General features: G+C 41.2%; 1 protein-coding gene across 1 annotated transcript in view; it reads left to right on the top strand.

The window, feature by feature from the left end:
• Positions 1–25,702, top strand: part of MCTP1 (multiple C2 domains, transmembrane 1) — a 163,626-nt gene that overhangs the window by 99,251 nt on the left and 38,673 nt on the right. The window contains exon 14 of the mRNA XM_009993781.1: positions 11,105–11,224. Within this exon, the coding sequence (XP_009992083.1) occupies positions 11,105–11,224 (120 nt within the window). The remainder of the gene's footprint in view (positions 1–11,104; positions 11,225–25,702) is intronic.

The following is a 25,702-nucleotide window of genomic DNA, read 5'->3' as shown; positions in this document are numbered from 1 at the left end:
GCTCTCCCCACCCTCACAGCCCAGAATTTCTCCCTCCCATCTCAGCTCCAGCTCCCTCTGCCAGCTGGAAACCCTTCCCCCTGCTCCCATCCCTCCCTGCCCTTGTCCCAAGCCCCTCCCCAGCTTTCCTGGAGCCCCTTCAGGCACTGGAAGCTGCTCTCAGGTCTCCCTGGAGCCTTCTCTTCTCCAGGCTCAACACCCCAACTCTCCCAGCCTGGCTCCAGAGCAGAGCTGCTCCAGCCCTCCCAGCATCTCTGGGGCCTTCTCTGGCCTCTCTCCATGAACTCCAAGTCCTTTTTACATTGAGGGCACCAGAGCTGGACACAGCTCTCCAGGGGGTCTAGCAGAGCAGAGCAGAGGGGCAGAATCCCTCCCCTTGCCCTGATGGTCACACTTCTTGTGATGCAGCCCAGGACACAGCTGGTTTCTGGGCTCCAGCACAAGGTGCTGGTTCATGTTGATCTTCTCTTCCACCATCACTCCTTAGTTTTTCTCCTCTGGACTGTTTTCAGTCCATTCTCCTCCAGCCTGTATCTGTGCCTGGGGTTGTCCTGCCCCAGGGGCAGGACCCTGCACTTGGCCTTGCTGAACTCCATGCTGTTTGCATGAGCTCCCCTCTCCAGCCTGCCCAGGTCCCTCTGGATGGATCCCTTCCCTCCAGCATGTCAACCACATCAAACACTTTGTGTGTGATGTAAACTTGCTGAGGCTGCACTGATCCCACTGCCCATGTCCCCAGCAAAGATGTTAAATATCACTGGTCCCAGCACTGACCCTTGGGAACACCACTGGTCACTGCTCTCCAGCTGGACATGGAGCCATTGATCACTACTCTCTGAGTGTGACCATCCAGCCAATTCCTTACCCATATCCAGCTGTTTCAATGTGACAGAAAGATTCTGAGACTTTAATCAGCTGTAATGATACAGAAAACATATACTTTAATTTCCAAGTGAAGCCACATACTTCTAAAAAATCCACAACCTGATTTCTGCTGATTTAAATTTGTGAAATACCTAATTCCAGACTTTCACCCTCTCAAGGAGAAATTTCCTCTCCCTGGGATGTGTAAGGACATTTCAAATACAAACGCACAACAAAAAGAAATCTGTCCTTGTTTGGACACCACTTGATTGCTATGTTATTTTGCTAAAAAAAATAATAATAGTAATAAAAAAGTTGAGAATGTAGCAATAACTATTAAGAATGGTGATTAACTGTTCTGTGGGTAGGAGTAAAATACTCTGCATTCTCCTATTCACCTTTTAAGGACGTGCTTTGAAGTGAGCACCTATAAAATCTACTGTTCTTCACTGGTTAGTAAATGTTATTGATGATGGTGCTGGCTCAATAAATGTTTTTTTTGTTAGAGCTGTGGCACATTTCTATGTTAAGGGGTGGCCAAACGTTGGAGTGGCAGGACGTTTAAATAGATGAAGTGCAACGTTGCTGAAACAATGAGCTCCTGAAAGGTGAGGTGGATTCTGTGCAATGTCATATATTTACTGTGCACAGCCACACTTCCTGCAAGCTGTTCCAGCACAGGGAGAGGTGGATGTAAAAAGGGAGGCAGCTTGGTTTTGCTGGCTGGAAAAAGTGACTATAAAAGCAATGGGAAAGTTGGCAGGGCACACCTCTCTGTGCTAAATATGATTTAACACAGTTTGTGGAAATACAAATATAATTAAATTTATTGCAGAGAAACAATTGGAGGGGCCTGTTTGTTTTTTAATGGCATGAAAATATAGTTTTCCCTGCAGAAACATTACCTCAACAAAAGCAGCAGGAAGCAGTTTTCCACTTAGGATCATAAGAAAGAAAATCTCGTTTTGCTGAATTTATTTGTCTTGACAAATTACATTAGAGGTTATAGATTAAAAATTTTATTTCTCAATATATCTGTCAACAGTGAACCTTAAAAATCAGATTAAACATCTCAATAATTTTTGTAGGCTGTTTAATTACATGGTGGGCTGTTTGTTTGGGGTGGGTTGTACCCTGTCTAGCTTTCTGGTGTCCATGGAGCCTGCGGTTGCGGCTACAAACTTCTGAACCTTGTTCACCTTTATTCCTCTTTCACCCCCACTTCTATTTTTCCAGTACCATCTGTGAAGGGTTGCTTAACTCCAGCCTGAATGTGAGGGATTTTTTTTTTTTTCCCTATAGTTTCTTAACAAAAAGAAACCTCTTTTGTTTTGCACGTCTACCTTTGATGCGCTTTCTTCTTCACGCAGCACCTCTGGCTTCTCTTGAGAGGTGAGCTTTGTGTTTGCCCTCGTTAAGTGCAGCAGTTAAATGGGTATTGAGAGGAACTTTTCACCATGCTGAAGGTGCAGCAGCCATCATGAGGTGTGACTAGCATATTTCTTAACCAGGTATCTGGCTGCATCCCTTACACAGCAGCTGGGGATAATCTTCTTGCGGGGAGTGCTGTGTCCATCTGGTGCCACTGCTCAAGTGCTCCTGGGTGAAGCTTTGAGACCACAGAACTAGAGCAGCAGGTGATACAGGGTTAGCTATCTTAGCTTTGGTTTAAAGCATTTTTATGCATTAATTGACCACTGATTCTGCCAAACTGTAAAGGGATTGTTAACAGCCATGTTAGGCACTGGGGAGAGCCTGGCCCAGGTTGCCCAGGGAAGCTGTGGCTGCCCCATCCCTGGCAGTGTTGAAGGGCAGGTTGGATGGGGCTTGGAGCAGCCTGGGCTGCTGGGAGGTGTCCCTGCCCATGCAAAGAGATGATCTTTAGACTCCTTTCCAACCTAAACCATTCTATGTTCTTTCCTCTCCTTTGTGTCTAACAGCCAAATGGGTCTCAAATTGAAAATGCAAGGATGCTTTACATTTCATTAACTGCATCTAACTGCTTTCACATGTATCTCACTGAAATATTTTGAGTTCACACAGGTTTTGCTAATAACAGAAGTAATTGTTTTATTTATAGTGCAGTTTTTAAACTTTTACCTAGAAATACGTGAACACATTTTATCTTTTCTGGAGCTCTGCTGCAAGTCTACTAGAGAAAACTGCTAAAAATGCACTTGGATAGTTTTATTTCACATTTTCTTAAAAGAAAGCATTGCAGAATGCTGTTCTAGATATCCTACCAGGGAACTAAAGATACTTGATTGTGTCAGTGTTCTCAGCCCAGGGACCATTGTGTAACTACAGAATTCAGGTTGTTCAAACACCTGGAGCTGCCCTGCTCCCCTCTCTAAATGAGAATTCTCTGCTGACTTCTCATTCCTACAACCTGCAGTCTCACTGTGCACAGGAAAGCTTAGAGGCTTAGTAAATACTCAGGGAAAACACATGCCTAGTGTGCTAACACGTAGAGATCTCTGGCATTTAAATATGTATAGACAGATCAGTTGGGGCAGAAAAGAGGGGTGGGGGTGTGGGGAAATGCTACATATTGCCCATAGGGAAAGAGTAAACAATAAAGAAATGGGAAATCAGTAGTATCCGTCCTGGATTACTGTTAGAGTTGTAAATAGAAGCAGGCACACTTTGCTAGAGATGCTGCATGTTAAGTTTTCAGAATTGAAGTTTGGGGGCAAGTCTTGGAATCAGTGAAGGAGAAAATTAGAAAATTTCAAGACAGACTGGGAGATGAAGTTACAAAGAGTAGCAAGGTAGCTGAAATGTGTCATTATTCATTAAAATGTTTTGGTTGGGTTTTTTTTTTTACAAAGAAGCACATTAAAAGCTAGAAATTCATTTTCTGCATTGTGTGAAGCACTTGCAGGTTAGGCCATATATACTTTAGGGAAGATGGTGACTGAAAGACAAAGTAAATCCCAGGCCTTACTAATTATTGTTGTACAGGTATATCCAGCCAATACACCAGGCATTACAGAACAACAGAATTAAGAACATCATCAATCACAAGTATGAACAACAGCCTAGAAAGCTCACTAAAGTTGATTGATATTCCTGAAAATTTTAAATAAGCCAATATTAGACTAAGTTACTTGATATCAAATGAAAGCTGATGGCAACTGGCACCTTCTAAAATTGCCCCTAATATGTAAATAAATAAAATAATTACATAACCAGATAAATTTGAATGACTACACGTATTAGTGCTCTACTGAATGGATGTTCTCATCCTTTTGAAAAGCAGTGGCCCTGCCTCCTGGTGACTCTTCTGTCAGATTCTGTGGTGCCTCTGTCTCTACTTTCAAAAAAAAACACCCAACAAACAACCCCAAAACTTATCAGAATATTTTTAGTAACAGAAGCAGCTGAAAGATTGCTCGATTCAGCCTTAATTCCAGCTCTGAGTGAAGGGACAGACTCTTGAGTTTCTGTGTGTGAAGAGCTGACACCTCCAGGAGGTCAGAGAAACCAGTGTCAGGATGCAGCTGCCTCCAGGTAGTTCTGGAAACAAAATTATGGGGTTTAGCCCTAAGTACAACTTTATGTCAGCGTGCCTTCAATACATTAAGGGCAGAACAATTCCAGTCTGTGAAATGAGCATTCAGAACAGCTTGTGGAAGTGTTTGTGGAATTCTGTGGAATCCTATAATTCTCTTTGTTCTGGGCATGAAGATCAATATCAAAACATAAATCAGGATTCCTGCATTTTATCACCGGAAATCACAGAGATCCCTCTTTATGAGGTGGCTCCAGTCTTGATTCATGCAATTTAAATGTTACTGCTGTCCCTTCCTGTCTTGTCAGACATTTGGCCAAGTGTAGGCTTTCCTACAACCAGTGCCTGGACTTCCTGATACCCCAATGGTCCATTTATTTTCATGGTGGACGTTGGTGAATGAATGATGAGGAAGGGTTGTTTAGTTTTGCTCTAGTGCCAGTAAAGATAGACACCATTTAAACATTTGTGAGGTTGAAGCAGTCCACATTGAGATTTTTTAAGGTTTTTAGAAGTTTTATTATACTTTGGAAGAGTAAGTCTGTGAGTCTGTTGTTTTCCAGTCTTTGGGTAGTGGTGACTATTTCTACTCTATTAGACTTGTCATGGTTGTCTCAAAATCTGTTGTTTGGACACACAGAAACCATTGTCAATAAGCTACAGAAGATACCAAATATTTGTTCCCTATACCCAGCTTAGTAAATTTTGACAGAAAATTTAATTTTACAGGATTTGAGAGGAACAGGAGGCAGGTTCAGAGCCCATCAGGCCCTCTGTACTAGCTAAAGCTGTAACAGAGGAGAAATCTGCCAGATTCCAATTATTTTTTCATGTAAAAGGAGCATAAACATAGAGTTGTGAACTAGATCTGTGTGTGCAAAAACAAGTCAATTCTTGAAATGCACTTTTAAGAAATCACTTTTGTAGTATGACACACCCAACAGAAATGGTCTGTATGATTCTAAAACTGCTAGCCAATTTTTAAGGAACTTTTAGATTGGGAGGGATGGGATTTATTTCTGGGATGGGAAGAGGCATGTGCAATGGGGAGAGGCCTAAAGTGAATCCTTTTAGAAGTCCCAGAATAAAACTGGACACTTTCAAGTACAAAGTGGCATGAATATGAGAGCTGCTGACCACCCCTCTCAGCAGAACTGTGCTAAAAGGAACAGGTCAGCCCAGGAGTTACTTATTAAAGCAAAGCAAAATCAATCTGGGAGGCATTAAAAGCATATTTATTTATTTATTACTGGGAAAAAAAGAACAGGCTTCTAGGGGATGTGGCTGAAACAAAGACTTGGGTCATACAGCAAACAGTTGGCTATTTATTGTTCAGGAAATGCAGTGCTAACGTGGGAGGGAGGTCGGATGAACCTCATATGTTCTCAGATGTGCCCTCGATTTGAGGTACCTTACTGGGTATTTGTCACTTGATACCAGGTGTCACTGCTTGTGAAAACACTGACCATTTATCTTAGTTTGCCTGCATTTTAGTGATGTGAGAGCAGCCTCATGGCCCAGCCCTGTGCTCAGAGCCCAGAGCCCACCCGTGTCCTGGGCTGCATCCCCAGCAGTGTGACCAGCAGGGCCAGGGAGGGGATTGTCCCCTCTGCTCTGCTCTGCTGAGACCCCCTGCAGGGCTGGGGCCAGGCTGGGGTCCCCAGCACAGGAGGGACATGGAGCTGTTGGAGAGAGGCCAGAGGAGGCCCTGGAGATGCTGGGAGAATGTGAAGGTATGTGAATCTCCTTAGTGAACCATATTTTTCCCTTCTAATTTTAACCTGCATACTAACTACAGAGCTCTAATAATGGAGCTCAGAAACACTTAAGGGAAAAAAAAATTACACAAGGGAAGTCCACATTTTGTAAATATTTATGGGGGAGTGAGATGGGAGGGTTGTGTGTGTGTCATGTTTATCTCCACCTAACTTTTCCTCTGTGAAATTCATTATGAAAATGTGAATCTTATATCCACAGTTCATGTGCTCTTTAAAATGACTCTGCATTCATGCCCTGGGGTCAGCATTCTCGAAGCAGAGTCATAGAACTTCTGGAAAGTGAATTCAAACGTCAGTTAAAAGTTGTAAGGAAAAAAAGTAAACAAAAATTGAATGAAAATTTTCAGAGCTTTTAACTAGGGCGTTTTATTGGTGCTGACAATCTTGTACAGGCTCAGATGTCTGACATGATGGTGTGATTGGATGGTGGTGTCATCATGGAGGTTGTTCAGATGAAATAAATCTGTCTAGCTGTAGATGTGTTTCCAAAACAATCCCAGGTGGGTTGCAGCACATCAAGTGAGTCACCTCGAATTGTCAGACTTGTTTCTTGAATAACTGGTGGTTCATCACACTCAGATGGAAGAAGTGGGGTGAAACAGGACCATGAGTTTGTGGTACAGGTTATTGAGAATGAAAAGACATGAGCAGAATGAAAAGTCCTACCTGAGGAGAAATGGGAGGTTTTTTTCTGAGTGTTCATCTATATTTAGGACCCAAATGTTCGAACAAGAGCTACCATAGATGTCTCAGGACATGAAGAACTTCATCAAGACTGCGTCTAAAATAAAAATAGTTCCTCAGCCAGTCTGTTAAGATCTTACTTATTGTGGAAGTATCTCCCTTTTCTACTTGTTGATCTAAATACAGAGAATAAGATTGCTTTTGTTCTCTAAATATTAGTGAGCTGGACTGTTCTAATTCCAGTGAAGAGAGAGTAAATGCAGGACATCCTATAGGTTTGTGTCTTAGTCAAAGGAAAAGTTCTTTAGATTAAAAAATAACAATTACTCAGCATTTCTCAGAATACCAAGATCTCAGACATTTAAAACCCAACATTAACCCAAGGTTCCACTGGAAATCTGTAAAAATAATTCAGGTGGGAATGACCTGAATATTTTTCTGGTTTGTTTTTTTTTTCATTTTCCACACTTTTGCTCTTTTCAAGTTGACTGTTGCCTGTTCAAAGAAATTGAGTAACTGATAATGTATTTTAGACTCACATCTTTCAGACTGCACCTTCTTCTAGCACTCAGGTGTGTTTGGGATCTGATACAGCTAAAGCAAATACTTTTAAATTTTGTTTATAGTAGTGTTATACAAGGTGAGGAGCCATGGTCACCAGTGGTAACTCATTTTGAAATGGGAGAGGCTACTGACTCTCCAAGGTACAAGGAGAAGTGTTTTCATAATGTAAACACCATGCAGGATTTTACTCATCTCTGCTGGCAGCCAAAAGAGAAGCAAAAGGGAAAATAAAAAGAGCTGGGAAATGCAGGGGTTAATGCTGTGAATCTGTGGGTGCGAACAGGGTTCTGTTAAAAAGGAGATTAAATTGGGTGGAGGTAGGTAAAAAGAAATCTGAAATAATTGTTCTGTAGAATATGGCCTTTCCACATAGGCAGAAATCTTTCTCTTCACTTCTGTCTGAAGAGAGAGTCAAATAGAGAATCTCATCTCTTAATTAGAAAGAAAAATACTCATCAAACACATCTCATCACTGGAAAGCTAATGATCCACAGCTGCTAGTCTGAAAGGGCAGGCTTTTTTTCTGAACAGTAGGAAGTGTTAATCATTTTGGATGAGATTTCTTTTTAAAATATACTGCAGTTTGCAAAAGAATAGGATATTCAATATTCTAACTTAAATTATTTTTTGAAGTGTTGTACACCAGGGATAGTATCATGTGTCTCCCTGAATGATCATTTAATGCATGTGTCTCTCACTAAGAGTATCAACTGATGTGATGTTTTAAATGGCCAGTTCATGCCAGTGACTCTGAAAATCTTGATCTCATGAGGGAGAAGAAAAAAGTCCTCCCTTATATTCTTCTGTGTAGGAAATGGCAGCTATATTAAACTGTAACCTTTGAGACTCCCACTTCTCTCTTAAAATAGTTTCAGGCTTGTTTCAGTAGTGATGAGGATCCTTTTTTTATACATTAGAGCCACTGTTTATTTGGAAGAGATCATACCAGATGCAGTCAATGTTCCACTGGATGCTTTATGGACAGGGGGAAGTCCTGGAGGTGCCCTTTTTATACTTGTTTCTTAGCTTTTCTGGATTTTTTTCCCCTGTGCTTGCAGTGCCATCACTGTGGTGGCCTCACATCGCACACACCTCATTTCTGCTGCAAATGGAAAGCCCTTGGTTTCCTGGTCTCTGGCTGAGACAGGTGCCTGAATGGAGGAACTGGTTAAAATTCAGCCAGACAAGATGGAAATGAAGCTGAAGAGAACATCTTTACACTGAGGGTGGTGAGACACTGGCACAGGTTGCCCAAGAGATGTCCCCTCCCTGGAAATAACCGGGTTGGATGGGGCTTGGAGGAACCTGATCTGGTTGAAGATGTCCCCATGGCAGGGGGATTGGACTTGATGAGCACTGAAGGTTCCTGCCAACCCCAACTCTTCTGTGGTTCTGTGATTCATAAATAGGAAATTGCCCTTTCTCAGGAGTTAATCTCCCTTCAACAAGTGCCCATTGGCTCAGGGCATTTCTGGGATTAAAGGGTGAAAGGAATTTTTGCCTTTCTTTTGAGATGTGAATTCTGTTGTAAAGTTGGCCAGATCAAATTCACTGCATCAAATCCCCACAGAACTTAGCAAACTCATGCAAGAACTCTCAAATTCTGAGAGCTGCCATTTGCTTCTTGTTCATTACCATTTCTAACAGAATTCCTTTTAAACTAAACAACCTAAAAAAGACAGTCTTCTTTCAAACGAAATATTAGCTGTTAGAAGTGCCAATATGCCCCAATATATATGTCACACACACTGCTTTTTCAGTTCTTTCAGTGTTTATCATGTTTGTCTTCTACGGTCTCACAGGATTTCCATACACAGCATTCAGTGTTAGAAAGTAGGGAGGTGAGGCAAAGTTAGCTCATCTTTAGGCAGCAGGTTACTTAAAATACAGGTTTTAAGGTTTGTTTTTGTGTGGGTTTTTTTGTTTTATGTGGAAGCTTGTGTATGACTAGAGCATTTTGTTTTAACTCTGAAGGGAAGTCCAGCAGAAGACAATTTAACTCCTTATTTTCTTCTTACTTGGGTTTAAATACATCATAGGAACTGACTGGGGAAAGTGAACTTCTTTTTACTTTGCCTATATATTAGAATTTCTTTGGATTTGCCAGTGGTCTAGCACAACACCTTCATTGATTTTACTAGGTAGTAAAGACACAAATATTCTAAAGCTTAGCTAAAAAGGCCTAGTAAGATTTCTGAGTGTATGCCCTGCTGTGGTACATAGTGTGACTTGCTGTAAAACTTCCTTTCTTGTTTTTTGTTCTATTAGAAAGGAAACAAACCCAAGTTACAGCTAGAGCTGGTTAAAAAGAAAGGGGTATTTGTATATAGGGAAAACTAGATGTAAATATGGTTTTAGTTTGACCCCATCTAATAATAGAATCACAGACTGGTTTGGGTTGGAAAGGACTTTAAAGATCATGTAATTCCAACCCCCTGCATGGGCAGGGACACCTCCCAGCAGCCCAGGCTGCTCCAAGCCCCATCCAACCTGCCCTTCAACACTGCCAGGGATGGGGCAGCCACAGCTTCCCTGGACAACCTGGGCCAGGCTCTCACCACCCTCACAGCAGAAAACTTTTTCCTAATGTCCAACCTGAATCTCCCCTCTTTAAGCTTCAACCCATTGCCCCTTGTCCTCTCTACTACACACCCGTGTAAAAAACCCTACCCCAGCTTTCTTGTAGGCCCTTCAGGTACTGGAAAGTTGCTGTAAAACATGCTTTTACTCCAAAATATATCTTACTCCAAAGGTTTTCAGTTCTTTCCTGCAAACCAGTAAATCTGGAAGAGTATCTGGCTGGATGTATCTCTCCCAGGCCCCTCCAGGCTCTGACAGATGCTCAGGACTTCCAGGCTTCAACACAGGTCAGCTCGGTACCTCCGGATGGGTCTGAGGGTGAAGTCCAATCTGTGAAGCTTCTCAGAGCTCCAGAGCAGGGAGCTGATGTGCACAGAGCTGTCAGCAGGGTCAGGATGCCCCCGTGCCCCTGTTCCATGCCAGTCAGGTCACCAGGAGCCACAGCCTGGCCAAGCCTCTGCCCCACCAGCCCCGCAGCACCTTGGGGCTTCCAGGGAAAAACTGCCACAAACCACAGTTTGCCAAGGGGTGGACCTAGGTATGCTTGCCAGCATACCTCTGAAGCCCATTTTCCATGATAAAAAGTACTGGTTTTCCATTTTTTCATTAAAATAGTTGTACATTTTTGCCTTTTGGTGTGATTTTTTTTTTTTTGCTGGTTTTCTTTGCAAACGATTTTTTCAGGTTTTACTTGTCATATTTACTTCTTGTTTGTGTGACATTACTGAGCAAGTTGTTTCTTCAGAACTAATTTATACCCAGGGAAATAAATAACCTTTTATTTCTGACTTTGTGGTCTTAATTTCATGCCACTTTGCATTGCTTGGTCCACATAAGCATTATTTTACAAGAGAGCAATTGTTACCCCTCCTAGACCACACTGTTTTTCCCCTTTGCAAGAATTAAGGTTTGCAGCAAGGAAAAGTGCAGTAGTTGTTTCATGCAGGTAAGTGGCCAGTCAGCAAAGTGGTCAAACAACTTCCCTGCCTAAGGAGAAGAGAGTTTCTTTGGAATTGTTGTAATTCATTGGTCTTCACTGTTAAGGAATGTTTAATGTGATGCTGATTTGAATCCCTTTTTTTTTTCTTTTCTTTTTCTTTTTCCCTGCTCTGTTTTCTAGCTTTTTCTTTTTGTGGTCTGGAACTTTGAGCTCTACATGATTCCACTGGCTTTGTTGTTGCTGCTGGCATGGAACTACTTCTTGATTATATCAGGGAAAGATAACAGGCAACACGACACAGTAAGTCTTCTCTACTTCAAGTGCATACATGTCTTTTTCTTTTTTTTAACTAAATAAAATTTTGTAACTGAGTTTAAATACAACAGCCTTTTGAAAATGTCTCAGATCACAATGCCCAATGGACAATTTTCCCACCTGCAATTTAGTTTTTCTCCAGCTGTCCAATACATGTGTCTTTTTTTGTTGAACATGTCTTGTAAAAATACAGCAGAACATGAACAGTTCTCAGGACCTGGTTGGTGTGGGAGCAGAGGTGACAGGCTCATTGGTCAGGAGACCAATTTCAAATTCTTTGAAAATGGATTTGTGGGGCTAAGTCCTATGTTGCATTTTTTATTTCACATATTTAAGTTAAAGGCTAAAATTATTCCAATTTGTTGACAGTTTCAGAATGTATCACATTTTGTTGGATTATGTCATTAACATGGTGCCATTCATTGAACTTAGTGTAAACCTTTTCCTATTTTCTTGTCCTCATCTAATGCCATCATTTCATTTAAGTCCATGCAGTTGGGTTATAAAGTAGCAAAGATTTGCTAATATCTGACTTTCTTAAATGGTGCTTCAGATTTTACAGAGCACATGTAAGAAGCTGATGTTGTGTTCTATGCCAGTTTTCTTGGGCAGCTCAAGGATTTTGCATGTGTTTGATTGACTTGATACCTATGTCAGTATTTGGATCCCAAAAGCTGTGTGCTGTCCAGGACATTGTGATCTGGGTGGATAACTGGATGGGTAGAAAAAACCCAAAGCAGTTTAGGTAATTGGTCTCAGAGGACAGTCACTGGTGTACCACAGTGCACAAGGACCTTTCCTGCTTGGCATCTCTATCAGTGACCAGTGGGAGGTGAGAGAATGCACTCCCATCAGGTTTTTGGGTGACACCAGACACATGGGATCAGTTGGTACCCTGGATCTGCAAGTCAAAGGGACCTAGGGAGGCATGGAGAAATGAGCCCATGGGAACCTCATGAAATTCAAGCATAAAACATATGAAGTCTTGCTCTGGGGCAGTATTAACCTCTTGCAGTGATACAGGCTAGGGACTGATCATCTGGGAAGCAGCTGTCTGAGTTGGGCCTGGGCATCTTGGAAGACAGCAAGGCAGACATGAGCCAGCAATGTGCCATGGCAGGGCAGAGGGCTTCCAGCAGCCTGGGCTGCATTTAGAGGAGCACAGCCAGTGGGTAGAGGGAGGCAGTTGTCCCCTCTGCTCAGCACTTGTTAGACTACATCTAGAATAGTGTCCAGTTTGGGGCACTCCCATTCAAGGAAGACATTGATTAATTCAAGCAACTTCAGTGGAGGGCTGCCAAGATGGTGGGGTGGCTTGAGAAGTGAGGGACATGGGATTGAGCAAGACTGGAGCAGAGAAAGCTTCAGGTGACCTCAACAGCAGCTCTGGCCACCTAGAAGGAGATGGATCAGACTCTGCAAAGTGGTGTGTGGCAGAAGAGACAACTGGTGTCATTAGGAGCAGAGGTGCAGGCTGGAGAGCCCTTTTTAACATGAGGATTGTTAGGCAGTGAAAGAGGCTGGCCAGGGAAGTTGTGCAGTTGTTGTTGGAATTTTTCAGGACCTGTCTGGATAAAGTCCTGAGCAACCTGATCTGAACTCATGGCTGGTCCTGCTTTGGGCAGGAGGTTGGAGGTCACTTCCAACCTGAGTGATCCCATGAACCAAACATCCAGCAGCTGCAATTATCAGTCACCAGAGGAACTGGGAGAGCCCTGATCCTGGCACTGGTGCTATCTGGCTACATCACTAAGACTTTCACACTTCCAAGAGGTATCTGAAATTAAGGTTGAGCATGACAGAAGTATTTCCTAATCCCAGAGGTTGTTGCATTTGTGGAAAAAGCTTAAGATCCAGACTTAAAAGATGCATCACCTGAATCATAGCCCTTAATCTTCTTCTGCCTGCAATGCTTAGAGCTCCTCAACCTGCAGATTTTATGAGTAACTTAAATCCCTTGTGAAAGGAGAGGTTCACTTGTGAGCTGCAGTACACTTCATTTCTCTCTAAAATACCACCTGCCTGTGAAGATTAATCAAGGCAGGTAGCTTTGCTAACGAAATAATGAAGCTACTGATGGGCTCTCTGTTGAGGACACCAAGTGCTGCTCTAAAAATGTTTCTCTTGCTGAGATTGCTTCAGACTGAGCTATATAGCTTAGATCCTCCACTTATGTTCTTCCCATACATTTGATATCTGTGTCATTAATTACTATTTTTGGTTTAGGTCTATCACAAGTAAGTTGGGACCTCATTTTTAATGAATTGAGCTTGGTTATCATCATGGTGAGCATCTGTCTTTCTATCAAGTGATCTGCAGACTTCTTGGATTTCTTTCTAATTAACTCACAAATCTTCAGTAATATCACAAGTCCTTAGCTCAGGTCATTAGCACAGTTTCATTAGATTAGGAGTCATTTAAATATTTCTGTTTTCCTATGCAGAGTGTAAATATTAACTAAATTAATTAAGCAGTGTTTCCTACTGGCTAGAAAACGCTTCAGGATTCTCATGATCTGGCTTCTGTTCCCAGGTCTCCAGAGATTCCCTGTGTACCTCAGTGAAACAATTTGTTAACTTATCTTAGCAATATCATCTGTCCTTAGAACTTACTTTGAAATCCTCAAGCTAATGGTAAGACAAAGAAATAAATATATTTGTTAGCTTTCCTGGCTCAGATAACACTGTACAAAAGTGGCTGAAAATTGTGTGCACTTTATACTTGTTTAATGTCTGTGGAAAATTTAGGACCCTCAAAAGCAGCTCAGAAGATTTAGTTTCCACTGTAATAGCCCTACAAGAAAACAATTATCAGTTGTCTCATCAGTTCAGGTGTTAGGAAGTGCACTCCCCTGCAGGTCAATGAAACAGTGATCACTGAGTTTCTGTCTGGGAACAGCAGGTGGGCCTTAACTCCTCCTTGTTGGACTGTCTCTGTGGACAAGGCATCATTTGCTGGGTCCTCTTGGGCATCATTTTCTTTGAAATAGCTGGGAACTTATTTTCTTGTGGAATAATTCACCTGCCAAACAATCTGGGTCACTCTGTCATAACAGGAGCCTGCGCTGCTCTTTTGGGAGCAAGAAGGATTATTTTGCCATTTACTCTGACTCCTAATGAGTTGCACGTGCTAGTCCTTTCTTGAATTAAAAGTGTAATGAGGTTGGGGCAAGGGAAAACCCCAAGTGTATTTACTGGAGAGAAGTCCAACTGAGGGGTGAAGCAACGTCTTGGGCGTTATTGCTTTCATGGATTCTCTCAGTAGGATTGATCATAACTGTGATTTTAGTCAAACACTGAAGCACAAACTTCAAAGGGAAGGATTGGATTCCCTATCATGTAAACATTTAGATCAAGATTAATTGTGGTTCTGAAAAATACACTTGCATTAAATACAAACTCTTGTCTTGCGTGCTGGTGTGAGGGGATGTAGATTGATGTAGATAGTGGAAGGTTCTCTAAATGAGTCTGTGAGAATTCAGAACTGATCTAAAAAGAATGAACTTCTGGCACTGAGTCATATGGCAGGTGTAAAAAATCACTGAATAAATATTTCCTTCTGGTATTAAGCAAGGTAAAAAAGAGATCACTAACATGACATTCTTAATGCCTTCCTCTGAATTTTGCTGTAACATTTTTGCCTGAAGCTTACCTAGCTGCCTTCTCCAGGGATCCTGGCACTTCCCTGTAATCATGCTCCTAAACATCTGACCTCATGGAATTATTTTTAGCACACCTGCCTTTCTCATCTGAAGCCACCTAAACACACAAGACTAGAACTGAGTGGGTCTTCGTTCTTTTGTGGTTTGGGTTTTTTTTCCTATGCTTTTTTTTTTTTTCTCCAGCATCTTTTTCACATCCCCTGAGGGAGAGGAGGGGTGTCAGCTGCTGCCACTTTCCCATCCCTGCTGCTCCCTGTCACCTGCACTGGATCCATGTGGTGGGGAACACCTTGGAAGTGCTGCCCCTACACGTTGTCAGCCCTGTGCCTGTGGCAGGGATGGGGTGGTGGAGCATGGCATGATGGCAGACTCCTTGGGATACTCAAAGAGAAGAAGGACAGAGGGAGAGCAAAGGACTGGCTTGTTTCATAGCAGCCTCAACTCTCTGGGAACCCCAAATGACATCTTAACAATAGATGGAGGGACAGAAAAGTTCCTCCCACACAGCTGTAATTTAAAGATTTTAAATCCAAACTAACAAAAAGTATGTTGGGGTTTAAAGCTTCTTTTCAGTCTTGTTAAGAAACTACATAATATTTTGATGTTTTCAAACGTATTGTACAAAAAAGTCCTCATCTTTATAGCTTGGAGAAAACAGCAGCACTGCTGTCTGGGGTCTTTTCTTCACATTAATTTATAAGCAAAAGTCAGAGTTACTGGAACAGTTAGTGGGAATGAAATCTCTTCCTTTTTTTTTTTGTCCGCTGCTTTTCTACTTCAGGCTGTGTTCTGGTTGCCTGCTGGAGCTGCCCAACTTAAGGAATGGTCAGATAGTCCCTCAAAGTGGTTGAAAATGTTCCTGTTCTCTGGCTGCTCTTTTCCCCTTCCCTGAGATGAAACAGTTGATTGTGTGGTTGGAGTGTGTTGTACTGCACTTGAGACCTGGCTGGCAGAGTTTGGGGTTTTTTTCCCTGAATATGACTACTACAGTTAGGACAACCTGGGTCAGTGTCTCAGCTGCTGTCACAGGCACGTTGAATCTCCTCTGCTGACACTATAGTTCTTGCTGTTCCTTGACAGGTAGCAGACAGGGAGCCCAAGTTGTCTTCTCCTAGATTCTACCACTGAGGGGGACTGCTGGGAGAGGAGTAGAGAGATCTGGCAGGTCAAAAAACAAGTTGCACAGCTTATTGACAACAGGGACTTGCTTTTACAACTATGGGATCCTCCTGGAGGATTGAGGACTGCTAGGAAGAGGCAAGATCCACCTTGCCAAGTGGGGCAAAACCTTCTTTCCCAGCAGGCTGGCCAACCTGATGAGAACTTTTAGCTAGAAATTATGTGGGGTGGAAGGGCATGATGATGCACAATCAAGTGAGGGTGTGGTGGTGTGAGTTTTCAAACAAAAGGGTGCAGGGTGAACTGGACAGGAGAGACCTCTAATGCAACCAGACAGAGCAGAGGGAACCCAGCTGCAGGCACACAAATAAGGAAATTCACTTTGGAAGAGGCTCACATGGTTTCTGAGAACCCAGCACACCGGTGGGGACTCTGCCTTGAAGTGCCTGTTCAGTGTCCACAACATAGAAACCTGTTGGAGGCAAGAGGTCCATGTGCAGCTACATGCGTGGTCACAGAAAGGTGGTGGGATTTCTCTCAGGTCCATCATGCAGGGGATATATGCTGGCATTTTCAGTCAGGACAGGGCAGGAAGGTGAGGAGGAGTTGCACTTTAGCCCAGGAAAGGGAAGAGGATGAAGGGATCAGAGCATCTGGCATATAAGGAGAGGCTCATCAAGCTGGGACTGCTCTGCATGGAAAAGATGAGGCCCAGGGGGGATCTTGACCATGTGTACAAATGCTTGAAGGGAGCAGAAGAAGAAAGGGACAGGCACTTCTCAGGGTTGCCCAGTGACAGGGCAGTATCAGTAGGCACACAGCAAAATTATTCTATCTGGAAACAAGAAAGCACTTGTACTGTGAATGTGGTCACACCTACTAATGGGTTGCTCAGAATGCTGTAGAGTCTCCATACATGGAAATACTCAAGACCTTCGTGGACGTGGTCCTGGGCAACCTGCTCAGAGGTGACATTTCTTGAGCAGGGAGTAGTGCTTGATGATCTCTGCTTGAGTAAAGGGTTGATTTCAAGATGTCCCTGACAACCTCTGCCAGTCTGTGAATCTCTGATTGAAGATACTCATCTTTCTCTTCTCCTTTTGGTGTATTATTTATTAGTTGTTGTGTCTTGGTTTTTTTTCCCAAGCAATTTAAAATGTCACAGAAGAACAACGCACGTGTCTGGAGTTACCTGTGGATGTTCTTCTGCAGTATATTTGCCTATGGAAAAGAGGTTTAATCTCTTCAGTCCACATCCAGCATTTATAGTTAATACTTAGAGCCTCTAAATATATGTTAAATAGCTAATTTTCTCTTGCAGTTTCAAGTTTCACATGTCATTGCATAGAAGATTATGGTGAGCAGCAAAGTGTTAGTGTGCCATACTCAGATTCTCATAAATCTGTAAAATACAGACATATTATTAATCTTGTAAGTGTGATATAAAATGCCACAATACAACTTTTAATTTCACTGAATATTTTTTGTTAAATAAGCTTTAGTGACTTACATCTCTAGAGTGAATTCTTCTAGTAAAAGTTACAGCTGGACGTGTTCAGCATGACGCTTTAGGAACAGAAGAAAAATAACTTTTGTGAAAGACAACTTGTTAATTTAACCTGATTTAAACCAGTTAATTTGTTACTGTTCGTGTTTGGGGCAGAAAGTGTCATTTTTCTGTACATCCAATACAGGAACACCAGCCCCAAGTGCCTGACTCTAACCTATTGCTCTCTGCAAATGGAAAACTGAGTTACCAAGCAAACAAACAAAGCAGTAACTTCATTTTTTCTGTGTTTCTTCACATAATGGTCTGAACGTGTGAAAATATGAGTCCATAAACTTCCTAGTTTGAGAGGATTTTAAAGGGCTTTATCTGCAGAGGAATATAGGACAAGAGACCAAGTGCTTCAGATCCATTGTGCAGTGCTGAGGTTTTCTGTGCTTGAAGTTCAGAAGGAATTTTCTGCCAGGGAGTCAGCAGTGATTTCTAGCTGGGGACTAATTTCTTGCTACGAATTCATGGCAAAATAAATATAATTGTCCCTGTATTCTAGCTAGAGAGTGTCTGGAGTATGTCATTTGCACAAGATGATACAAAAAGGTCTTGTCAGGTTGGCAATGATGTCTTGAGTTCATTTTGACTGAACTTCACTGGGAATTTTTGCCTCTGGTCTGGTAGCAACAGCAGCAGCCACAGAGTCTCTAAAACATGAGGGCTGGAGGGACAATACAGAGCTGGGTATATTTTCAGTGTTACTCAGGAAGGATTTTACTTAGTATTGGATATCCTCTAACCAAACTCATGTTCTCTGCTGCACCTTGAAATAAGAAGTGACTCTGGTTCTGGTTCTGCTCCAGCCAGAACAGCAACCAGCACATTCTTCCAAAGGCTGCAGCAAAGCTCACCAGCTTTTCTGAAAGCAAGCAGCCTGCCTTCATTGCCCAACTAACCAGGAACACCAACTTGCTCTGCATTTGTTACTACCAGTAAAATTTAAGTCAGAAGGTCTTTTGCCAACAGGGCATTGTTGTCTGTGTGAGCCTTCAGCCTGGGTGCTATCAGAGCACAAAGGCCACAGGCAACATGTGCCTGAATATTAAATAGCCTGCTGAGAACAATTAACTGTCCTCACACAGCTGTTTGCTCTTTGTATATGATCCATATAGCCAGGGACATAAAAAAATGCACTATAGTGCCCCTCTGTGGGTCAGGGTTTGTTGCGTTTGTTGGGGTTTTTTTCCAATAAATCAGAAAAGAAACATGAAAATGTCAGCTTAATCAAGCACTTAAATTTTATTAATCAAGTCTAATTTTTATGAGTGCAAATAATCGCTGAAGCTGGACAAATTTGCTTTAGATTGCATCAGAAACATAATTTTAATATTTAATGGCCTGCTGAATTTAAATGGAGAATTATCTTTATGAAACATGCTCTTCATAATTTGCCATTAAATGAGAAATGAACAAATCAACATAAATCTTACATAAGGGTTATTTAACTAAATGTTGGTACTATAAATATTTTAAATGTGTTATGCACTAATTTAACAGTCACACTCTGCACTATGTAAGGGTGTATGTTGGGCAGAAAAGTGTTGATCTCCTGCAGCAGAACAGAGCTCTGGCAGTGCAGGGGCTCTCTGATCTTGGTCAGGGGTTTTCATTCAGCCTCAGAGCAGGTAGAAACCCCTTTGCTAAAACTTTCCCTCCCTGTTCTCATCCCAGTGGCAGGTACAAAACCCAAGTGCACTGCAGAATTGGAATATTTTGGTTCTTTTTGGTTACCTGAAGACAAAACACCAAAAAGCTCAACCCCACCATAGGTATCTCCAGCATTTAAAGCAATTGGATTTTTTTTCTGTTGTTAAGCCATTTGATTATTATTTTTTCATGGATCTTGCCACATCATTTCAAATACAGTCTTCCAAAATAAAACTGGAGTTCACTGCACATAGATGCTTTTTTTTTCCTATGAGGATGTTTAAATGGTTTAGTGATTTATTTATTTATTTGCATTTATATCAAGGTTTACATGGCAACAAGATTCACTTGACAGATTGTTGTGGCTATTATGAATAAAAAATACTATACAAACTAACATCAGTTTAAGTTCAAGGAAAAACTCCCATGCCCATGTGGGATTTTTATTAATCCTTGGTTTGATTTTATTTTGCTTTAGTGTACTTTGATTCAACCTAGACTTTATGAACTCGGGGATTGTACTGAAATTTTAATGTTTCACCAAAGATGAATCAATAAAACCCCCCAAATTTAACTATAATTATAATAATAATATGCATATTGCATACAATGTTACATGAAATACATCACACAGATTGTTTTCTACCAAAAAAGCTCGTCAGCTCCAAATTTGAGTGTAATAGACTGTGTCACACCCACCAGCTTAAATTAAAATAAAGGCTGATTTATAAGAGAACTGTGTCTGGTCCTACTGGAATCTGAAAACTGCTTGAAGAAAATAATAATAACAGTCAAAACTGGTATTGAGCCAGAGTGTTGTTAACAGGATGGCTTGGAGTGAGGTTTTACCCAAGAATTCTAGCTCACATAATTTTATAAAAGTTATTCTTTTTAGTAGTTCTGCACTGTAAACTTGCCATTGATATTTAGCCATGCAAAGAATGTTGGTTTGTTGGGATTTTTTTCATTCTGAGCTAAAAATGAGGCATTCTAAGAGAGATTTGACTTTTCAAGTGTACAGTACATGTTGAAGCCTTTAGATGGAGACATACTTCAAATAAACCCCCAATATTCAGTTCACAGTGCATTGTGTAAATACAGGAAAGAGCTAAAATAAATGTGAACCAAGTACTGAAAATAATAGAGAAAAAGGCCTACTACTTGTGCCATTTTAGTGTTAAAAATTACTTAGTCCTGAGTACATTGGCAGCTGAATATTGGGGTCATATAAAGCTGACAACAGGAAAAAGGTTACATGTTCTTGTATAATAAACTGTATTTACTGCCCATGTGTGTTGCCAAGAAATTTATTATACTGCAAATAAAAATTCTGTTGTTGACATTACAGAACTACATGTAATCAGTAGCATGCATCAAAAGGCATCTGATAGCCATATTAAATTCTCATTTCCTATTAAGAATCAGACTAAATTACAACATGAGCACTTCCCAGAATAAGCTGACAAAATGCGTTCTTTAAGAAGGAATAATTGTATTTGAGTGTCTCTGTAAAAATCAGGAAGCATTTTAGCAGTGCAGTACTTAATGCTCTTCTTTTTAGTCTGCTGTTTTCTGTGCTGCAATATCCAGCCTTACTGGCAAGCTTATCACACTAATTATTATTACATCTAGGGGTTCAGTTATCTTGGTGATTACTACAGATGAAATACCCCAAGGTCAAAATGTTAACAATATAAATCAGGATCTGTTGTATTCCAGGTACACTACACCCTTAAATCAGAATCTGTTAATTTGATTTTTATTTTCCTTGTAAATGTGATATGAAAAAGGTGGACACTTTAATTAAGCTGTATCACCTCTAAAGTTTCTCCTTGACAATTCCCTGAAAGAAGCAGACCTCATGTTGTGAAAATGAGCACAAAACTGCTGCTGTAGTGGGCTCGTTGGTGATGGACATCTTTGATTCAACTTGAGGTACCTGGAAATGACCTGAGACAGCCCAAGTGGTTTTATGCATCCTTCTTAATCCATGCACTTTGCACAGTTTCAAACTACATTTACACATGGGTGTACATGTACATACTACATTTACACATTTGGGTGGCACACGAGCATATAGTAGCTTATGTCCAGACAGTATGAATCAACATAAAACCCAAACAGCCCTGGAAAGCACAGTGCTGACCACATTCATTGCACATCTGAAATGTGTTTAATTTGGAACCAGATCTCCTGCTCTCTTATGTTTTGCCTGATGAGTGCTAACACCTGTATGTGAAAACGACAGTGTCTGCAGATAGATGGACACTGATCCATGTGATGTGGCATAAAAAGTGTTTCCTCTTGTTTTTTATTTGAAACCACCCATGTTTGAAGGGCTAGATCAAGTAAGTTATAAAGAAGCCTAGGGAAGAGCCAGTGGGGGGCATTGCTTCACACGAAAGAGAAGCATTAAGGGCTCAGTCACCAGGGTTTTCTGCAGAAATGGTGCCTCTCCTTTTATTTGTTCCTTGTTTTGCATATTAGGGCAGAGCTGGTACCTGGTGTTGTTGACATGTAAGGACGCTGAAGTATCTTCTCTGGAGGTGTTTCTGTTGGACCAGCCAAAGAGCCCAGAGCAGAAGACAATTCATGGGGTGACTTGTGGTTTGCATGTTCTATATGAGCAATGTCAGGCTGATGAGAAGGACCTCTCATGAGCAGTGGTGTTAAGTGTCAGTGTGTCATTTTCCCAGGGAGTCTTTAGACTCAGGAGGTATGTTAAGGAGAAAATTAATTACATCCTCAGGAATCCTGCCTTGCACAGGAGCCAATGGATCATCTTTAGAACAAATGCATGTTGCAGTGAGTTGCCAGATTCCTTGGGAGGCAGGGACCTGGCCCTCAGACACTGGGGCTTCCCTTGGTGGGCAGACGTGGTGGCCATGGGTCTTCCTGGTGAGCCCCTCATCTCCAAGGGATGATTATTTCCTCAAGGAGGGTGGGAATGGATCAGGAGCAATGGCAGCACATAAGAATGAGACAACAAGCTCCTGCTGGTTAATGTGCTTTTAACAGGGCTGTTCTGCACAGGAAGGATCTTACTTTGCATCATTTAAACAACACCTGCTTGCTGTTTGGCTGTGGAGTAGCTGACATGCAGTGTTTGAGGCCATCTACGTGTGTTTTTTAAAATGTCATCTGTATTAGTATTACATTCAAGGGACAGCACCAAGAAACAGGTTCTTTCAAGACCTTCTGCGACATGTAAGTCTGTGACAAGTGACATTACAGAAGGTCATGTCACTTTTAACTGCTTGCATTAGATCTTTCTGATTTCCCCAGTGCCCTTCCTTTGTTTGATTAATACTGCTTGATTTCAAGCAAGGTATTGGAAAGCATAATTTAGAGTGAGTATACTAGGGGCAATCTTAAGATTCTTGCCATAGAATTTTTAATAAAATAACTCAAATGTTTCTTTTTATCTTCATATGCATTTTCCTGTCCTCCCTGTCTCCTCCCCCTCCATCATTCCTTCCCCAGGTACAATGCTTGCCACAGAGAAGTGTTTTTTCAAACCAAAGCAGCACATGTGCACTTTATTTGAATAACAACAAGGCAGAGTCAAAGGAGAAAAACAAATCCTTCCCCCCCCCCAGTGTTCTTACTACCATGTTAAACTGAAATCTGTTGCATGGATTCACTGTGCCCCTCTTGTACAGCCTTGCTTTGTTCTGCAGAAGTGGGTTGTACCTAAGTATACAGCTTTTTTAAGGCTTTAGCATACTAGTTCTTCATGTATCATAAGATTAGGAAGAATCCACTTCTCCTTGTTGTAATTTCTGACAAAGTTCTGGAAACACTTGCTTCAGTGCTTAAATAAATTGTATTATTGTGTCTGAATACCCATGGTGGGCTTTTTTTCTTGTAACTCTTCTTTTGATTTTCAAGACAAGTGAAAGCATGGGCTGATTTTCATAAACTTTAAGGAATCATTTATGCATGTAGGGCATAGGAGCATTTTTACTACACTTTGTTTTCCTACAGTAATGTTTTATTTTCCAGACAATTCAATACTCTGAAGCTCAGTGTAATTGATGATCTGGCTAACCTAGAAGAAGAGCACAGACTGGTAGTGACTTTTGAGTTAAAAAATGGAATGGAGGAGCTGAGAATCTGGGCTCAGACCTGGGCTTCAAGCGATTTCAAATGATGTTTTATGTCCTTTGAACAAGTTAACATTTTGCTACTCTATAGAAGCTGGTAAAGTAGTTTGAGATCATTAGATGGGAAAGGGAAAAAACTAAAAAAGTGAGGTTGAAATATTATCATTCGGATAATTTAGAATGGGTGCTGTGGTGGAAGTGAATTCCTTGAGGTGCCACCATTTCCAACAGTGTTAGAGGTTTCAGCTGATTTTCTCCATGCTAAACTTCAGCCCTCATGTAAGAAAGGCATTCTGCTGTTCAATCCTGTCAAGACAATGAATTTCTGGATGTACATTAAAGAGATCTGTAAGTGTCTGGGGAATATTAATGTTGATAAGTAAGAGACCTAGTGAGTTTAGTCAGCTCAGGCGTAGGCAGTATCTGAGTCAACAGATTCAGGTTTATACCTTGGGCTTTAGTCACCTAATGATGTAATTACAAACTTCTTGTGTATGTGGTAAAACTGATTTAGGAGGGTTTCCATCTCACTGCAGTCCTTAACAGCTTGTTTCCATCCTCTTTTCTCAGTTCACCATTTTGAAGCTAGCATTTCTGGAGCTGCTTGGTGAACTTGGTGAACTAAAACTGTTCTGTGTAGGAAAGAATTAAAGAGCAGTTGTTCTGTGATTGCTCAGGTCATTCTTCTTCCTTTTTGCTTTTGGACATGCTCACTCTTCACTCTTTCTGTCTCCAGTCTTTTCTTTTGATACTGGTTGGACTTGATGATCTTGAAGGTCTTTTCCAGCCTAAGGGATTCTGTGACTCCAAGCTCAAGGACAGAGCAGCCAGTAAACAGCTGGAGGTTCCTTCCTCTCCAAAGAGTCAGGCTTTTGGTTACAGGTGTCTTGGACTGGGTTCAAACAAAGATGAGCAGCTGAAACTGGGAGTCTTTTGATCTGTGCAGCTGACTTGTATGTATGCAGAGTGCCTAACTCTGTGTGTTACATCAGCCTGTGTGGTGTTTGCATTGTGCATGGGCCCAGGTAAAGCGATTAACTGCCATCTTGATGGGTGAGCTAAATCAGAGAAAGACATCTGAGGCACACATTTTTCTTTTTTAAGCTCTTCTTTCCCTGAATTTGGCTCTTGGAGTGTTAAAGTCCCTTAGTTCTTGGACATGGATTTGGACTTGCTGAGAGCATCCTTAGAGCTGTGTTTGGGGGAGTGATTATGAAGTTATAAATTTAATGTGTTGTCTTTAATGACAGGTATGCTAAAATTGCTTATAGCTTCACCTAGACAGCAACACGAGGTATGATTTTAGTTGATGGCAAGTCTGTAAAATAGGCCAAAGTATTCATGTTTCATATCAATGAATTTTTCCTTTTCTTGTCCTCTTCCTGCACATTTTATAATACATAGCATACACTTTTTGTATCCATAATATGACACTGAGACAGAAGGATCTTCACTGACCTTCATTATGGCAGTTTTAATAAGTACTTACATATACATCAGTATATAAAGAGCTACATTATTTTCTGCTTATAAGGAGGTGAAACTTTATTTCAGTTCCATCAAGAGAGGATCTTCCCCAAAGTGTAGGCTGAAGACTTGATCCCAGTGTTACAAGAGAGAGGTTTGTGAGTTTGGACCCTGAATCTGTCACTAACCATCTTCAGAAAGTCATTCAGTCTCCTTGTAAAGTAGATCTAATAGTGGTTCATTTCATGCACATGCTGTGATTGATAGTTATTAACCTTTGTAGAATTACTTGAATGTGTATTTCATAGTGTTAGGCTGAAAAGACTGTTTAAAAGGAAAAATACGTAGATGCAGACATGTGGCAACTGCAGCTAGCAAAGAAAGTGCAGGAAGTTAGATGCACAGATTGTATAAAATCACTATTAAGACACGCAGTGCTAATGCTGATAAAGCATATGGTTTATATCGTTGTAGATCATAAGGAGATTAGTTAGTATGGATTTATTTCCAGCTTTGTATTCTTCAAAAATCTCCTGGCTGAATGCTCTAATTTTTATTACAAATACTGCAGTTTTCTGTAGGTAGCAGTAAATGTAAAGCAAGGTTCAGTGTGTGCTGCATAGGCACCCATGAAGCTGACAAAGGGTTCCGGTAGCTAAAATGACCAGACATTGAATTTTGAACTACCTTTTAAATACTTAAATTGTCAAACAAGCATCTTGTACAGGAAGAGGTTTCAGTGGATAATTCCCTAATGTAGGTCAATTAAAGCTGTAACACTTTCCTAAATTTGAATCTCCAGCTCAAGTGGTTTTTCCTGGTTGAGCATTTTCCTTCTGTGCATTTATTTCAAATGTTAATAAAGTTTTCATCTACAAAAGGTTTTGAATTGACAGAACAAAACT

Source organism: Chaetura pelagica, unplaced genomic scaffold (genome assembly GCF_000747805.2).
Source record: "Chaetura pelagica isolate M959 unplaced genomic scaffold, ChaPel_1.0 scaffold423, whole genome shotgun sequence".
In the NCBI taxonomy this organism is placed as follows: Eukaryota; Metazoa; Chordata; class Aves; order Apodiformes; family Apodidae; genus Chaetura; species Chaetura pelagica.
Note: the sequence above shows the minus strand (reverse complement) of the source record. Positions and strands in the feature narration are given on the sequence as shown.